At 29.0% G+C, this 19,072-nt stretch overlaps 1 protein-coding gene across 1 annotated transcript; it reads right to left on the bottom strand.

Annotated features, from left to right (window-relative positions):
* Nucleotides 1–1,760: 1,760 nt before the first annotated feature.
* Nucleotides 1,761–14,549, bottom strand: LOC138941678 (fatty acid synthase-like). Its single transcript, XM_070311524.1, has 18 exons — nucleotides 14,299–14,549; nucleotides 13,876–14,107; nucleotides 13,152–13,570; nucleotides 12,064–12,354; nucleotides 10,489–10,696; nucleotides 9,908–10,068; nucleotides 9,264–9,581; nucleotides 8,469–8,974; nucleotides 8,004–8,305; nucleotides 7,373–7,774; nucleotides 6,257–7,275; nucleotides 5,880–6,124; nucleotides 4,946–5,639; nucleotides 3,849–4,677; nucleotides 3,166–3,641; nucleotides 2,778–3,029; nucleotides 1,956–2,207; nucleotides 1,761–1,878 (listed from the first exon to the last, which is right to left on the bottom strand). The coding sequence occupies exons 1-18, from the start codon at nucleotides 14,536–14,538 to the stop codon at nucleotides 1,786–1,788; spliced, it is 6,939 nt and encodes a 2,312-aa protein (XP_070167625.1). The 5' UTR covers nucleotides 14,539–14,549; the 3' UTR covers nucleotides 1,761–1,785.
* Between the last annotated feature and the right edge of the window lie 4,523 nt (nucleotides 14,550–19,072).

A 19,072-nucleotide genomic window follows, 5' to 3' on the forward strand; every position in this document is an offset into this window, starting at 1 on the left:
TCGTCATTTTTACCAAATTTATTAAACAATTTGTGTATACTTAAGATAGAATGTGTTCAAGCAAATGATTTTCCTTAATAACAGACATTTCTCCATTAAAATTCTGTATATTTTTATATTAGTATTAACATATAATTAAACATATTTAATGTATAAAATATTAAATAAAAAAGTTTATAGATATGATAGCAGATTTTGACTGTATTATGTTATGTATTCACACTGCTTAAAAAAAGTAATAAAAGAAAGAAAATGTATTATTAAGAAATATATTTTTAGACATCTTAAGAGTAATACATATTTAAGGATGTATTGGAGATGTAATCGTATGGACAAAGATATCTGAAATTCTAAATTTTTAAATATCTATAATAATTTTTTTATCATAAATAAATACTATTTGGATGTAATGAATAAAAAGTAATGTAAACTGATTACCTGATTGAATTATCCAGAAATGCTGTTCAGAAGAAAAGTGTATAATCACATTTCTTTATTAAATATAAGAATAAGACTTTTAATATAAAAATCTATTAAGAATGGGATATAATAGCAATAAGAGCGCAAAATTAAGGGTGCATAAAAGTTTATTGTAAAAACAACTTAATGAAATATAAATTAGGGTAGAGCGGACGTTTCGGCTAATCTTTTAATCATCATCAGCGCAATTAAAATTAAAATTAAACGGAAAATAGATATCGTAAATTTTTACAAGGAAATCTCGCAAACTCAAAAATTCTGTTTTTGATGAAACTTTACAGACATGTAGGGGGTCAATAGATGAATTTAAAAATTTCCAGTTGTTGCCTAAAAACGGTTCTAAGGGGTAAAAGTAAAGCGGCTTTTTGCTTTTCTCGATATATTTCGAAAACTATTTGAGATATCAAAAAATGTTTTACACGAAAGTTTTATGGTAAAAACAATTTTATTTAACCACATCAACAAAAATTTGAAAAAATAATTTAAAACAAAAATTTTTTTAGAAATTTAAAAAAAAAATAATTTTTTCAAATGTTTATTAATGGAGTTAAATAGAGCTGTTTTTACTATACAACTTTTGTATAGAACACTTTTTAATATCTTAAATAGTTTTTGAGATATATGGAGAAAAGCTAAAAGCCGCTCTATATATGAGGGATGCTTTCACCTATTACAATAGCTTTTGGATAGCAACCACAAATTTCTAAATTTATCTATTGACCCCCCTACATGTCTGTAAAGTTTCAGCAAAATCAGAATTTCCGAGTTTGCGAGGTTTCCTTGTTAATCGATTAACCGCAAAAACCGTACAACCAAGATCTCTCAATCGTCATGTGTGATATATTCAACCGCATCACTGCTGTTGATAGAATGGCCAACTCCTACATTACTGGGACGAAAGTTAATGAATATTGATTGGATTTTTTAACGATTTATCTTCCGATTAATATTAATTTTAATCCGTACGCCGATGATAGCTAAAACTTAGCGTACTTATACTCGCACTGATTAGTCAATTTTTTAGAATTAATTTCTCATTAATTATGGCAAAATGATAAAAAACTTCCCTACTCATCCTCAAACCCGCTGTACAGTGGTACCCCTAGTACAGTTATTATTGGACAAACAGCATACTCATATAAACAAATATATATAGATCTAACTTTTATTTTGTCAAATACTTTTACACGTATTCACATTTTTACAAATATTATATATTTTTTTAATAGAAATATATTTGATTATATAATTCTTCCAATAATATTCTTTAAGTGATAATTTAATATTGATACAAAGCTATTTATTTTAGAATTCTTCGTTAATAAATGGTGCCACTTTGTCCATCATTGTAATATGAGAACCTTCTACGTAATGTATTTTTACTGCACCTTCAGTAACCTAAAAATAATTTCTCTTGTAAAAAATATCTTAAAAATGATGGAATGTGTTTGTGTACTCTTTAATCAAAAGTTTACCTTATGTAAACCATAATCCTGTTCAGGAAAAGTGATAGGCGTAAGTGTAGGTTTTAACAATATTATAGATGATTTTAAAGGTGGCAACAAAGATATATCATAATCTTGTGTAGCCAATAGATGATCGTAAACTGTTGTACATAAGAATTTTTGATTTTCAACACTTAATACATTGATCTTCTCCGAAAAAAGAGCAGTAAATAGTTCTAATTTTTCCTCCCATATACTGCACTTATTCAACTCTAACGCAGACTGTAAATAATATAAATATTGTATTTTATATAAATACTAATAAAATGATAATCTACACTTAAAATTGAGACTATATTTTCACATTTCGGACAAAGTACATGTTCATATTCTTATTACTTAATTACTTTTTCTGTATTTTTGAACAACGTAAGTCAAATTATTTTATCTTTTAATTATTAGCCATAATTTGTAGTCAAGGATTATTGTTTCAATTCGATATCCATTTTACACATGTGCTCAAAAAATAAACATTATATTTCAATCACTATAAATATTATATAATTCTTATATACTATCATTATTATCATTCTTTCTTACTCATTGAAAACCATTTAAACGAGTCCTTCAAAGCTTCTATAATTTGTATTATATGTAAATAAGATATTACCTTATATAAGGTAAAAGATATTTTATCATATAAAAGTGCATAAGGCATTCAGAATATTTAAATATTTTAATAAATAATTTTCTATACATTTTCATATATACAGTATTAATCGTATATAAACACGATTACGTAAACCGCTTTTGTAGTAAAAAATCATAATTTGGTCTCAATAATTGACTTACCATTTCATTGTCAGATTCGAGATACATTTTCATGAAATTAAGTAGAATGGCATTTTGTAGTTCTTGTTGTGAAGTATAATTATGCAATTCAATCAAAAATTTTAACCAATCAGGAGCTCCATCTATAAGTAATAACCGTCCAACGAAATTCTTAGCTTCTAATAATCTTGCTAACTCAATAGCAATTAAGGATCCAAATGAATAACCCACTATTAAAAATTCTTTTCGGTCTTCCATTTTCTCCATTATGTACTAAAAAGATAAACATAAGCATATATAAAATAGCATATAAAGAAAGAGAGAGAGCGTGTGTATAATCAAATATTATCATTTAAATACACAGCAATTTAAGTAATGATTTCAAATAGATTATCTTATAATTACATACAGGCAGAAGATATGCTGCTGATTTCATTATTGAAAAAGTAACGTCCGGCATATTAAGTGCACCGTGTTGCAAACATATCGCCAAAGATTTAATTTCCGATTCTATCAATTTATATACGCTTGCAGATCCGTCGAGTCCTGGTATAAGAAATATTATGTTTTCAGCAACTTCCCTTTTTGTATCAAGTTCTACATAAATATCTGGACTGAAATCAGAATCCTTAAGTTTTCGTGTTAATAATTCGAAACTCTCCAAATTATTTGTAGCAGCTTCAGTAGCATCGTACGTCTTGTCTTGCTCGGTTGCATTTGTCATTTTTCTAAGTCCAGCAAAAGTGAGATTTCGAATATCTTGTTCTGTCAATAAAATATCAAATTCTCTCGCCAATGTCTGTTTAATTTCTACCGCCATCATTGAATCCATGCCTAGCTCAGCCAGTATCACGTTTGGCGCAACTATGTTTATATTTGTTAATCCTATTTTAAAAATTATATATTTTGATATAATTTTAATCAAACATTATTTTATCTTAACAACTATTGAAGCCTACATTTCTTGTATATTCTTTAATGCACTTTGTTATATCAATATAATATATTTTTAATAACATTATTGAATAAAAATTTTTTTTCTATACATGTTTCGTCACAAATTTTTTATATTACAGTTGTTTACAAACTCACCCATAATATTTGCAACCGCTTCAAGTGGATTCATTGCTTGGTTAGAATTTTTTTTCTCAGCAATAACTATGCTGCTTACGATTGGCCGATCTTGTAGTAAAAATATTTCTAATGTGTCCAAACATGAGGATATTGTTTGTTGCAATGTACCTCCAATAACAAGTTCTTCGTCATTTTCTTGCATATCTGCGACAAGCCCAACTTCACCAATTGCACCCCACTGTATAGCCAAACTATGTAAACCTTCTTTCATTCTTCTTTCACAAATTCTTTCCATTACGGAATTTGCCATTCCGTAATTTGTTTGGCCTGCGTTGCCTCTTCCGCATGAAACGGAAGAAAAAACGACAAAATGTTGAAGCTGAGTGCATATTGTTCTCGATAATTCGTCCATCTTTTTCGTCGTCCATGCCTTTGACACGAAAGACTCTTCGAATGTTTGCGGGGACTGATTCTTGAATATGCCATCTTTCAACACTACTGCGAGATTGAATATAGCATCCACAGGACCTTGTTCTTCGGCAAATTTTAATATAGATTCGCAGTCTTTATATCTCGAAGTATCAATAGCTGTAACGATTTGTACATTTATACCGTAAGATTGCCATAATGTTACTCTTGATCGCTGATACCCGTTCTTTATTCCAGTTCGCGATGTCACTACAAGATTTTTTGCACCACGTGAAATCAACCAATCAATTAATTCTAGACCAAAACCACCTAGACCACCTAAAACGATATAGCATTTATGTTCCAGGCAGTAGTACCGGGGATGTGCGAGTATAGGTGCATCTAAGAGTTCATCTTCTTTATGAATTTTTATCATTATCTGCAAATAATACTAATTTATTAGGATATTTATCCTTAAATGTATGTTCGTTTTTTTTTGTAAATTCTCAAAAAAGGGTAGACAGTTTTTGTTCTCTGTATGTTGTTTTTCATATTAAATATTAATAAAAACTGTCTTTATTATTTGTTTATGGAATATGTATATATATATATATATATATATATATATATATATATATATATATATATATATATATCATATTTTTTAAGAATTTAATATTTCAATTCTAGTTACTCCTAGATCATACCTTGCCAATATGCTTTCCAGCAGCCATATATCTAAACGCAACTTCTATTTCATCTCTTTCAAAGACTTTTCTGCACAATGGTTTGATAGCTCCTTGCTTTAAACCTTCTACTAGTTTATTCGACAATATCATCTTACTTTCTGGTCCGGCACAAAAAAAATTGTCCAATATTATACTGTGGAAACTAATGCCTTTTGAGAATGCAAATATTTCTAAAGGATTATTGGAAACCATATCAAACTTTCCAATTTCGAGGAAACGACCACCTTTTGCTAAGCAACGGATGGATGCTTGTAGTTTTTCTTCAGCTAAAGAATTCAATACGATATCTACTCCGCGACCCTCCGTCTTCTGGATAATCATTTGTTCAAAACTCGTGTCTCGAGAGTTTCCGATACGATCCTCGGAAATAGAGGGAAATGTTTCTCTTATAAAGTGTCGTTTCTCCATATTCCCAACCGTTGTAAACACTTCGCAACCTTCGTAAAGTGCAAGGTGAATTGCTGCTTGACCAACGCCTCCCGTACCAGAATGAATTAACACTTTGTCGCCTTTCTTCATTTTACCTCTCAAATACAAAGCATAATAGCATGTGCTATATACGCAAGGAACCGTGGCGGCGTCTTCCATCGTCCACTCATCAGGTATGATCCAACTGAGATATTTATCAGCTATACAAATATTTGCCAATCCACTAAAAATAGTCATTTCTATTATTCATTATATTAAAATTACATTTAAAAAATCTTTTTTATCTTAAACATTCTGTATGTATTGTAGTAAAGTAATACAAAGAAACTTGCAAGATATAACAATTTTTTCAATTTTTTTTTACTTCATCAATAGTTTCTTTAATTTAAATAAACAAAAATATGTTAAACAGTTTATTTATAAAAAATATATTAATTGACATCTATGCGTATGACTAACTTACCCATTTGAACACAATCCCATTATTCTTTGTCCATTTTTATTAAAACCAACAAATTCCATTCCGATTAAAATGCTATTATTTCGTTCGAAAGAGGCGACAGAAGTCGAAACGAGCCTACCACTAGCTATCATGATATCTCTAAAATTGATAGACGCATAGACTATTTTTATCAGATTTTCTTCGTCATTGTTGACCAAAGATATTCTGTTTTGCACCCAACAAAAAGTGCTGAGATTACCTCGCACCTAAAATAAATAAATATAACCATTATTTTAATCCTATTAAAATTACATTAAATCATTACTCAATCATTATAAATAAAAATATCACAAAGCATTATTGCAATTTTTCTTATGTACTGAATCTTTCTGACGTACCATTTGAGAAACATAAGCACTCTGTACGAGTTTTGGTTGTAGTAATGGTAATGGAAAATGCCTGTAAGAACCCCAAATGCTACCAAAACGTATAACATTGATGGGTAAATCCAGCTGTAGTTGCCTTATGTACAACGATTCTCGCAATGAAAAAGTAGGCGCATCTCTATCTTGAATGAATACACCTCTAATCATTTTACCGCCCGGTTCTTTTCGCAAACAATTTACAAGACCGATTAGTCCGCATTCGAAGTCCCCTTCTGCGACGACTATAATTCTCGTAGTTTCATTTTCCCTGTCCATGAATGATTTAAGTCTGTCTATCCATGAGAATTCATAATTGTTTACATGCACAATCTGTAGATTCCTCTTATTAATATCGCGTATTTTCCTTAATAATATAATTGTCTTATCGTTGGTGCGTTTCTCCAAAATTACTTTTAACCCATACTTATCAAGACATGAGTAGTCGTAGATAGCATTCAATTCTTCGAATGTTAGAAGAAATCCCCTTGGCATCATGACAGATAATAATTGTTCATATAATATGTTTTTATTTTGTGTTAAAATTCCGAAACCTAGAATCATCAAACAATTTTCATTTTTCGTCAGTTTATCGAATTCTATTGTGGAAATATTATCAGGCAAAGCGATATCTTTGAACCGCTCGTGTGTTGCTACCAGTTTGATATCGGATTGAATTTGCGGTAAATCATCTAGAACTTTATTCACAAATAAACAATTTAAATCCTCCGGCATCACTTGATCGCTGTTCTCCACAAATTCGATGATTTTTACATTTATCATATTGTAACACTCGAGTGCAATATGCACCGACATTCTTGTTATATCCTCTAAAGACATTACATCTAGATCCCGATAAGCAACAAACTTGTATTCTTCAAGAATAGGATGACTCGCTCTTTGTTGGCGAGATATAGCTGTAGCCACGAGGCCGCTTACTTCAATTCCTCCGGATATCAAAGCATCTAAATGCTTATAATTTTGTACAAGGATTTCTGCAATATGACACAATAGCGCGAATTTATACATATATTTTTCGAAAAAATGATATTGGGCTAAATATTGTGCTCATTTATATTACTGTAAACATACGATTTTTTTCATTTGGAAGCTTTTCAATTTTTTTCATATGAGATTCTGGGTCGATTACTACTTTACGAATTCTTGTTGGTACGAAGAGACTTCTCGAATCCAGTCCTAAAATCATCATCTGTAACATGTTGTCAATAAATGTTACCCAGTTGTCAGTCCAGACAATATGACCATTCTTTCCCCTAATTGACGCGCTTTTTAATCCACGAAATTCGCCAGTATATTGATAACCGCGAAGCTTCAATTCTTTATAGATATCTTTCGTACTCATCTTCTCTTCATCATTATCATTTCGATCAATAAATGTAGTACATATTTTCTCGTCTTCGATATTAATTGGAATTCGTACTGTTCCAGTAACGACACCATTGCTTCCTTCGATTATCTCGAATTTGCCACTACCTGTAAAAATATCGATATCAATTTCTTGTAAACGCAGTTAGTACTAATATTGCATTTCCAGTTCAAATATGCGGTCACACTATTGACAGATTGCTCTTATTTATTGGATACAAATCTTATCTCAATTTATATTTTATACAATCTTATCTCTCATTTGTATTTGATGCAAAAACTTTTTATTTCCTTGTATATTTCTTATTTGCAAGATTAATTTAATTGTACAATTTACCTTTCTGGATCATAAGAGTTAAATCGACTGGACTTTGTTTTGATAATATTGTCGAGTGTAGAAAATTGACATCTTCAAATATAATTGGTATATCGAGATAATGTTGTTTCTTTAACCAGCCGATCATTTTCCATATAAGTAAAAGATATCCTGTAGCCGGTAATAAATTTTTTCCATTAATAACATGTCCAGTCATATATATAAAATCTTCCTCTACATTAATAGTAGCAATTACTTCTCCTTTGTCAATTGTTCTTTGTCCGACATAACGGTACGTATACCAATCTTTGGAATGATCCCATCTACAATAATTATCATTAATCAAACAATGTATAAAATATTAGTTCGCGTTTTTTTTACCGTCGTTAAAAATAATATAATTTAATTTTTTGCCTTTTAAAATTTCTCTATTTTTCTATAGCAAATATAACTGAAAAATCTTGTGTTATATTAAGTAGAATTTACCTTATAAGATGTGAAATCATCGGTGTGCCACGACTTACAGGAAACTTAACTTCCGGATATAAATTTGCGATTTGCGGCTGCAATCCTGCATTATAAAGTTTACCAATTCCGTATAAAAATATTTCAATATTTGGTTTGTGAGAGAATTTGTATAAGGCGACATTTGTCACTGTTGTCTCTAAGGAATCATCAAGAATGTATTGCAAAATGTCGTGCGGCGCTATCTCAATCGTCACTGCGTCGTTTGGAATAAAGCGCAGAGTTTCTGAAAATAATACCGGTGCTAGCAAATAGTTTGCATAATATTCGGCTACACTTGACTTTGGAGATGCGCCGAACCATTCATAATACTCATTCAACACACTCAACCACTTTGCGCTTGGAGACGCTTGTTGTGGCAGTATTTGATTCAAGTATTCCAAAAGTTTAACTCTTGCGGGCTCGACATAACGACTATGAAAAGGTATACGTCCGAAAGAAATTTCTTTTACAGGAATATTGTCATTCTGAATAGGAATAAAGTTTATCATTTATTTGATATTAAATATATAATTATAAGCATACACGGAAAATAATTAGTTGCCGCAGCTAAAAACTGCACGTGGTAACTATATTTTAGACGTAATACAATATATGTACAGCGAACATCTTAGCTGTGATACCTATTTATTAGGTACAGTAGCAAATCATTTTGCTAGAGTTTAGAAATTTATTTAGCAAATTAGCTATGGTAGCGAACATTCTTTTTCCGTGTATAGATAGATTATTTAATATTATTTAAGCGTTTTTACAAACCTGTAACATAGCGAGGAATGTTCTTACAGAGGTCGTTGGTCCACTCACGATAAAATTACGTGAATTATTGTAACAAGCTATATCTATATCCGATGGACAGATATTTTTCATAATTTTGAAATCGACATTAATTTCAGCCATTAAGCCATCTATTATTTTTGAGTTAAGAAATGCTAAGCCGATATAATATGCCAACATGATCGTTTCTTCGGCCGTCAAACATCCATCGGCATATCCACAAATCAACTCCCCAATAGAATGACCTATTATAATATCAGGAGTGATACCGATGCTTGTTAAAAGATCAACTATTCCGATCTGCAATACGTATAATTTTTATTACAACTTTCTAATATACTTTTCTGTTGAATAATATTATAAAATATTATAAATTTAGAATTCTGAATATTATTATATACATGTAATAATCTCTCTTTGAGAAATGTCTCTACTTGAGAGATGTCTCTCCTTCAGAGATTCTCTTTCTGATTTTAGTTATATATTTTATAAATACTTTTAGTTTTTTATAAGATCTTAATCTTTAAATATAAAGCACTTTGTAAAAAATTAGAGAATTAGACAATACAAAAAAATGTTGCAGCATATATAGACAATATATTTTATTTATAAATATACGTTTATACCTGTAATCCAATAAGGCCTACAAATAAATTGACGATGTTATCGATAATATTTTTGTCTTTATTTGTTAGAATATCTGTCACCGATATACCGTGAGGTCTCAAAATTCTATCGCAATTCTGGACTGCTTTAATGAATGCTGGAAACTTCATTAAAGCTCGACCTACCAATATTTTTAAAAAATATTCGTATATAATTACATTATTTTATAATGTTGTGTAATACATTGTCTTAAATAATAATTTTATCTAATTGATTTAAACATATATATATAAAATCTCTGGAAAATTGTTTATCTTTATTTTACAAATTTTTCCTACAGTTTTATTACTATTTCAGTTTAGTTTAATCAAAATTTAGTTATCATACTTAATAAATGTAACTTATAAAATTACAAAATTTGCAAACTAGAGAGATATTATATACTTGTTAACTTTGTTTCATGTTTTAACAAATACTTAAGAATGTTAATATATGTGTAAATTAAAAATTGTTAAATGTTCCAAAAATGCGAGCAAACAAATTGCATATTAATAATTGTTGAATATTCCATTGTAATGTGATATTTTTGTGATTTATTTACCCATGTTAAGACACTGAAATCCAATTCCAGAAAATATGAAACAAATCGGTCTTCTCGTACATATGTTGCGTTTCATTTCAATTATTGCGTTATCGGATACGTTAGATCCAGCAATCATATATCCTCTGTAGAAATGTCCTTTTATATTGTCACTATGAATATGATGTAGCAAAGAGATGTATTCTACATCTATTGGCCGGCTCTGTACCTGTAGAGATATCGTTACTAATTGTAAGTATACCATAATTATTTTATATCTTAATCAAGCGACGCGGTAGCGTCGCGACGCCAAGTACATAAAAAATTCTTTCCGGCTTGACATCAGTTTTGCCTATATACAAGGGTCGCGGCGCTATCAAGTAGCTTTCAGATTACTCTTAAAGTTAATTTAAAAAAAGTTTATATATTTATACAGCATGTCTGGTAAAGATTGTGCCAACATTTGTGAGCGGGTAGTAAACTCAGCACTAAGTAAACTAAGCACAGTAAACTAAGCAGAAAAGTCCTGTACCATTTTTTCCTATAACGCTTAATAAAAGAGTTATTATTAAATAAAGCCTGCCTAAAAAATTTTTCACATCCGTGCATTCCGTCAAACTTTGCAATTTTTAGTATGCCAAACATGCCTTCAGATTACAGAAGTAGAGATGCATCGCAAGCAAATAATAGAGATACATTCTTAAAGTAGAAACGTTAAGCTTTATTAAAAAAAAAAATTATTTATTCTGCAGATAATTTTTCGTGAAGTGATTGACAGTGAATGTTGGTCAATTTTCGACAAATATTTTCTATGGCATAATTTTTTTGAGCAGTGTATATTAATCATGATACATATGTATATAATGTGTATATAATATGTATATAATATACGTATATAAATATCTTATTTTCAATTATAAATCTTTGAAATTTGCACACAACTAATATTCTATTTTTAAACTGAATAATGGCTACATTAACTATTAATACGTTTGCTTCAACAGATGCAATATACCTTATATCTGTTAATAATACTCTTCTTTTTTCTCCGCTTTTACCGGTTTAAAATAAACTTGAATTTATCTTTGACTTTTACATTTAAATCCCATTATTAGAATCATAATTTAAAATAATTAATATATTTCAGTTAAATGTAATTTAAGTTATAACAATAATTTTTGTAAATTCTTTATATAAATTTAAGCAGACTTTTTAATCTTTTCTCCCTTTTATTTTATAATAATACATTTTTTATTCCTTACGTTCATTATTCAGTATTTGCATATTTTTTTATAATACTAAATTATTGCTTTTTTAAAGTACTATATATAAGTATTATATCGTGTAGTTTTTCTCTTACTTTTTTTTACTTTAATATATTATCATATATATATTTTATGCATTTAATATATTATCATAAATTTGTTTAATGTATTTGTGTTTTTGTGCGTGCAATACACGTGAAATTATTTCTTTATAATTTTTTGTTAACGAAAAGTTTAATTTTCTAAATAATTTAAAATGACAGTAATAACATACAAGCTAAGCATAAGAAAGATTAGATTATTTGTGAAATAAATTGTAATGTATACTTACGTCTTCTAATATAATTTTAACTGCTTCTTCCGTACATCCAGATATAGCTACTAGTCTAGGTAAATTATCGTCTTCTTCATTATTGACTTTAATTGTTGGATTTGATTTCAGTAATATGTGGCAATTAGCACCGCCAAAACCGAAGGAATTGATACCAATATAACCACCCTTACATTCTATCGGTTCAGTGACTACATTTATTCTTCCTTCAATGATAGCAGCCATATTTTTTCGTGGATGTTTAAAATGTATAGTAGGAGCTATTATACCAGTTTCCATCGCTATTAAAACCTTTATCCAAAAATAACATTTAAATAAAAAAAAAATACTTGCCTAAGTTTACATGTGGCATTATATTATGTAGTTGTATTAACCTTATTTTGCCAAATATAAAAAGTTGATAGATAAAATTAATTAATTTCGCATTTGCAATTTTCTCGCCATTTTTTCGTATTTACTTCGTTTTATGATTTGTTTTTGTGATCTGTACGTATTTCCTCTATAATGGAGAACTTGCCAAAAATTCCAAAACTGATTGATCGGGAAACTTACATTTGAATTTGATTTTAAAGTTTGAATTGAATTTAAAGATTAAGTAAATTTGCCGCATTAATCTTTCTCTTATGGCATATTTACTTTTTGACTTTGTTTATGACCATTTTTATGACCGTTGTTATTGTGATTGTGCCGACCGTACCAACATTCGTCGTCATTATATTGTAAACAATCGATAATATACATATGACATTTGGACGTTGTTCACTAATTTGTACAGATTCTATGCGGGTTTTAGTGAACCTTCCATTCTGGTTATTAATTTTAATTTGGAATTTAACTGCAGCAACAAATGTGAGGTATGTCGGATTATAAAATTCCAATTTATTTTCTACATATTTATATCTATGCTAAAAATGGAGCAAAAACAGTCCGACTGCATTGTTAATGCACATTTGTTAATAAAACTTAACAATAATAAGTTTGCGCACCAATACCCGCGCCTTAGCTCTTATCTGTCAGTATTCCTACTTAATTATTTGTACTCTAAGCCTATTGCTGTTATTATTAACCCTGTTTTGTTGTAAATTCACCTTTGCAATTTGACAATGACCGCTAACTGGCTCTGAATGTCCAATATTTGACTTCACTGAACCCAATAACAGAGGAAGTTGTCTTTTAGCGCATATAGCTTCATCGATGGCTCGAAGTTCCACAGGATCGCCGGCTAGAGTACCAGTTGCATGAGCCTCTATGTAAGATAATTCAAGAGGCGAAATATCACATTCTTCGTAAAATTCTTCCAATAATATTTTTTGCTTATCAAGTGATGGAAAGGTAATTCCTTCTTTTTTAAAGCCATCGCAGTTGGTTTTACCATAGACAAAGGTCGCATAGATTCTTCTTGCATCTTTTGCCTTTTGTAGGTATACTACTACAGCTGCATCACTACGCATGTAACCAGAGCCTTTTTCATCGTAAGGTTTACAGTAACCATCATTAGATAAAACTCCTAAAATAATATTAACAGTTTATGTTTATAGTTCATCAGCTTCATTGATTCAATAGATAGAAAAGATATAATTATGTTTCCAGTTTCTCTAATAATATACCAAGTACTTTAAAAAATTCAATGTGGATATATATAAGCGAATTAATTGTATCATTCGAAAACAAAAACTGCTACATTCAACAAAACATGAATTAACAAACATTATTATTATATAAATATTATTATTTTTATAAATGTATCAATAAATATTTGTTCTATTTAACAACGCAACACACAACTCTGAACACAATAATATTATTTTTCACCCAAACAAAAAAACTGGTAAGTTGTATTAGGATGGGCGCACAAATTGACACTAGCGACAATAGCCGCTTCGCAAATGCCAGATCGAATCATTTTGTAAGCTTCCACCATAGCGAAATGACTCGAGCTACATGCAGTATCGATATTATACGATGGTCCAGTAACGCCGAGCCAATAAGAAATTTTGTTTGCTATCGCGCCTTTATTGCATCCAAGAATGGGTAATCCAGCAATCTATTAACAATTATGTGTGTTATGAAACAATTTTCATATAAATATTTTCCTCATATTTAGCAATAGGTTTGTATACGTATTAATATATTTAGGTATTATATAATACACTTTTAGGAACGCGTTTGTTTTATCAATTTCTGATATTAAGTTATTTAGAGAATAACCAATGAATTTAGAGAATAACCACATACCTGAGGTTTGTCGTATACTAGTTCTGCATATGTATCACAAATATTTATTGCTGTGATAACGCTTGTATTAGTTCCCTGTAATTCTACTGGATTTATACCCCCATCAATAATCGCTTCATAGGTATGCTCAAGTAACATTCTGCATCCAGGATCAATCACATCAGCTTCTTCGAGCGAAATATTAAAAAATTCTGCGTCAAATTTTTGTATATTATTCATTTTTCCTATTCGAGGAGGCATCTCGAAGGTATCTTAAAATTTAAAATAATTTGGATAAATATATTATCATATTGTTAAGTCATGAATAATAAATTATACTAAAATATACTTAATGACATATTTTAAATATGTAATTTTATTTATTTATATAAATTATTTATTTTATATGTGGATTTCCCCAACTAATTTTGAGAAAAAATTTTATTACAGTTGTTCCAACGTTGATGATCGCTCGAACCAAGATCGATTTTATTGAAAAGATTGTCCTGAAATTCTTTTATGTTGTTAGAATTAGGAAATCGTCCGGCAATGCCAGAGATAACTATTTCTTCTTCAGCATCTACGCTGACATATGGATTGAACCGCTTGTTAGTTTCCATTTTCCACGAAGTCAAGTAATACTGAAAAGAGATATCAGAATTTTATTTCAGTGTTACTGTCAAGCGACGCGGTAACGTCGCGACGCCAAGTTCAATATATAAAAAAATTTCTTCCGGCTTATCAATAGTTTTGCCTATGTACAGGGGCCGCGGTTTTATCAAATAGCTTATCCGGAATTTTACGTCTCAGAAACAATCGATTAAAAAAATACGCCAAGTACATAAAAAATATTTCAACTTGCGTACGCAACAAAAAGCTTAAAAAATTATTTACTTCTAAAAAACATATTATAAAAAAAATTTTTTTTTAAATAAAAAATTTGAAAAATAGCTTATAAAAAATTTTCCTCTAAAAAATAAAAAACCTTAAAAATTAAAAAATAGTTCAAAAAATAATTTTGCCTCTAATAAATATAAAACTCCTAAAGATTAAAAAATAAATACTAACACGGAACGAAAAGGATTAAAGTTAAAGTGACATATAGAAACTTGGCGTGCCCAGATCGCATTATAAATCATATATTTTTATTAATATATTGATAATGATTTCTGATAATCTTTTCCAAATTTTTATTACAGATCGGGCACGCCAAGTTTCTGTATGTCACTTTAACTTTAATCCTCTTCGTTCTGGGCCTATCTGATAAAGCTTATGATTAATTTCAAAACAAATCGATCAGATTGGCAAGGGGCATTTTTAAATTTGAAATTGGGCTCGATGTGATCGAAATTATTGCAGTAAGAGTTAAGTAGTTATATGATTTACTATCTGTAATAAAATCTGCAATATATATAATAGTATTATTTTATATATTATTCAAAACATTGATTTGGAAGGGAAACATAGGTAATCATAATAATGTAATTTTTTAATAAAAATATAATGCATTTTAATTTTCTCCAGAGGATTTATAATATTTCTATAAATGCAAAATTGATTTTATGACAAATACTATTTCAATTTACAAATCCACCCAAATTGAATTACTCCTAAGTACTTGGCTAATTAATTATTGATTTTATATTTAGTTTTTATTGTTTATTTTTAGGGGTATACATATACATATGTATTTAGAATGACAGAAAATAAAATTTTAACAACTGTTTTTGAAACAACGGAAAATTTAACATGAAATGTATAGAAAAAGAGAATAGTCGTACAATTTTAAATTGCTTATGATTTTCCAAGTAAATATATATAAAATAATAGTTTTTTAAAGTTTTCTAATCAATGACTTAAAGGTAGTATAACAAGATGGGTTTAATTATTCATAAATTCAACATCATTATTTAGGAATTTGCCGATAAAGAAAAAGTTCTTTCTCTAAAACAAATTATGACTATACAAATGTATCATTATTATGTAAGAATAATTATTAAGAGACATAAAATGTAGCATTATTATCAAGAAACAAGAAAGATTACCAAATTTCAAATTTCAAGATATAGAAAATCAGATTTCAACAAAAAAATTAGCAGAATAAAAACATAGCACAGATATTTAGAATATTTAAAGCAAAAAGAAGATCGTTAAAACTATAAACTTTATTTCAAGTTTGCTCAGATTGTGCGCACTATATTATGTACATAATTCAGTTACATATAGAAATAATGTTTGAGATAATTTACTCAAAAATTAAAAAAATATATTTATGAAAAAAAAAACAAGAAAAGTTTATACTCACCACGTTCAATTTCCAAATAATTTTTTTTTCTTTTTTAACTAACAGTAACTCTATTAAAAACAGAACTTTATAAACTTGGCTAATATAATGACAACTTATACCACAGAGCAAAACATGCCATACTATCTGTAAAATCAGATATGAACTGTGTGATAATTACTCATATAACAGATTTCTTATATAACAGATTCACTTCCGGGGAAAAAAACAGATGGAAATCAGTACAATTATACATTCAACTCACTTTACATATTGTGTTAAAGTTCAGCGGTTACGCAATCACAAAGTAAACGTGCGAGTTAATATATTTTGAAAATTATATTCAAATGCGGGATGCATTGTTTGTTCAAATTTATGCGCAGTTATAAAACACATGCGCAATTATAAAAACATCAAAAAAATATGCAATAAATTTTTTTTTGCGTTGAAAATATCAAATTATTCATTAAATGATATTTTTGGTAACAAATTTTATTGCATTTAAAGCTTTTAATAGTTTTGCACATTTTTCAAAATTATCATATTTTTATTAAATATCTCGTGTTTTAATTATTTTTAAGGAAAAAGATTTAAAAATCATAAAAATGTAAAAATTTAAAAACATATAACGCGTTTAAAGATATATCTATTTATACATACACATGCATAGTGTGCACGCGCGGTAATAATCGTATCAACGTATGCGAATTAAACGCGAGTGGAGATAATTATATGGCCCCGATTAAGAACTGATTAGACAAGCCTTAATTAGTGATCGAATCTTGATGAGAGTACATCCGATCAGGATCTGAGATGTTTGGTAACGCAATGCCCATATCGGGAATTGATCTGACGATCTTACCGGGAATCTAGTTTACCATGGTATATAATCGAGATTCTTATCGGGTGATTATGAGGTATAAGTTTATTCAGTATATAATGCAAGTAAATGTAATACAAATAATTTTGATAAAGTTTATATATACTTATATAATCTAGCAATGCATATTGATTTAACATGTTTCATAAATGTAATAAAACGGAACAAACATAAACAAAGTAATATCTTTTAATACGTACAATCCTTCACATTATTGAACATTATAGAGTTTTGAATATCTCTTTTTGATGGCAAAAAATTATCTTTCTTAAAAGAATGCGAGATAACATCTGAAACACCTCAATGAATTTTTACATTCACATTAAGGCATTCCTGAGAAGGTCCTTATTAAATCCCGATCAAAATGACTTCGTTAGCTGGTAATAAAAAAAAGTTTATTTGGTCCCATTCATGCCCTATTCGGGCCAAACCTACTAGACCCGAAGAAAACCTTATCAAGGTACATCGGGTATACTCCTACTCGGATAGATCGAGCAGGAAAATTCTGTATCATTTTGCGATTTTTGCAATAATTATAGAGACATTAATTTTAAAACAACTACCAATTCGCGCGAGGACAAGCGCATACCGAGAAGAGACATTTTAGGTCCAGTTGCACCGATGTTACTTTGGCTATAAGCAAGCCTTAAAACATTTGGTTTTGGTCTGTCATAATAACCAATATTATTTGGCTTTTGTCTTTAGACTTTAGACTATAATTTAATCATTGATTTTCTTATATTTAATAACATTTTTTTTCCATTACTATAATGTGTACCTAATCACTGATCAAATTTTGTCCCTTATTTTAGCTATCGTGTATATGTGTAGTAAAACTATTAATTTTAAGAATCTTGATTCTTAATTTTTTGCAATAGAAAATGCAATATAAAATAGATTATTCATTCATTTAAATTAGCATGTTACACGTGGTATCAAGGCTTATATCGGATGCACATATTTTTTAAATATTTAAATAAATCAAAGTAAATGTGATTCGAAGTAGAGAATGTAATATAAAATATATTATTCATTCAATTTAAATTAACATGTTACACGTGGCATCACGATTTATAGGATATACGCCTTTTGAATATTTAATTAGATCAAAGGAGATACAATGATGAAAGAGTATATTTCAATGTTGCAACACGCACTTCTATTGTGTTTCAAGAAAATATTTTAGATCATATATCTTGATTAAATTATAATATGTAAAACTATTATAAATTGTAAAGCATCACGAAATTATATTATTATTTATATGTACATATAAAATATATATCTTATTATTGCATTTGCTGATCGAATCGTTTTAAAGAAATATAGCATGTCGTTGAAAAATGGTTAAAATTGTTTTCTTGTAATAAATGTCGGTAAACCTATGGAAAACTCATCCATATGAAATAATGGATAAGAATACCCATTTCTTATGTATTTTTGCCTCCTGAACACGAATATGAAATTTAAAAATGACGATCGGACTCGCAATTCGATGAAAAACGCAAAAATCCAACCAAACGCGAAAATCCAATCTATGTCCGAGGAATGCATTTTTATTGGTAATAATTCATACCTGGAATATAGGTTTGGGTTAGGTTATAGTACTCTGCGTTGATACCACTGCTCTT

Source organism: Polyergus mexicanus, unplaced genomic scaffold, assembly GCF_030449975.1.
Source record: "Polyergus mexicanus isolate NDT 795.1 unplaced genomic scaffold, iyPolMexi1.0 SCAF_20, whole genome shotgun sequence".
NCBI classification, from domain to species: domain Eukaryota; kingdom Metazoa; phylum Arthropoda; class Insecta; order Hymenoptera; family Formicidae; genus Polyergus; species Polyergus mexicanus.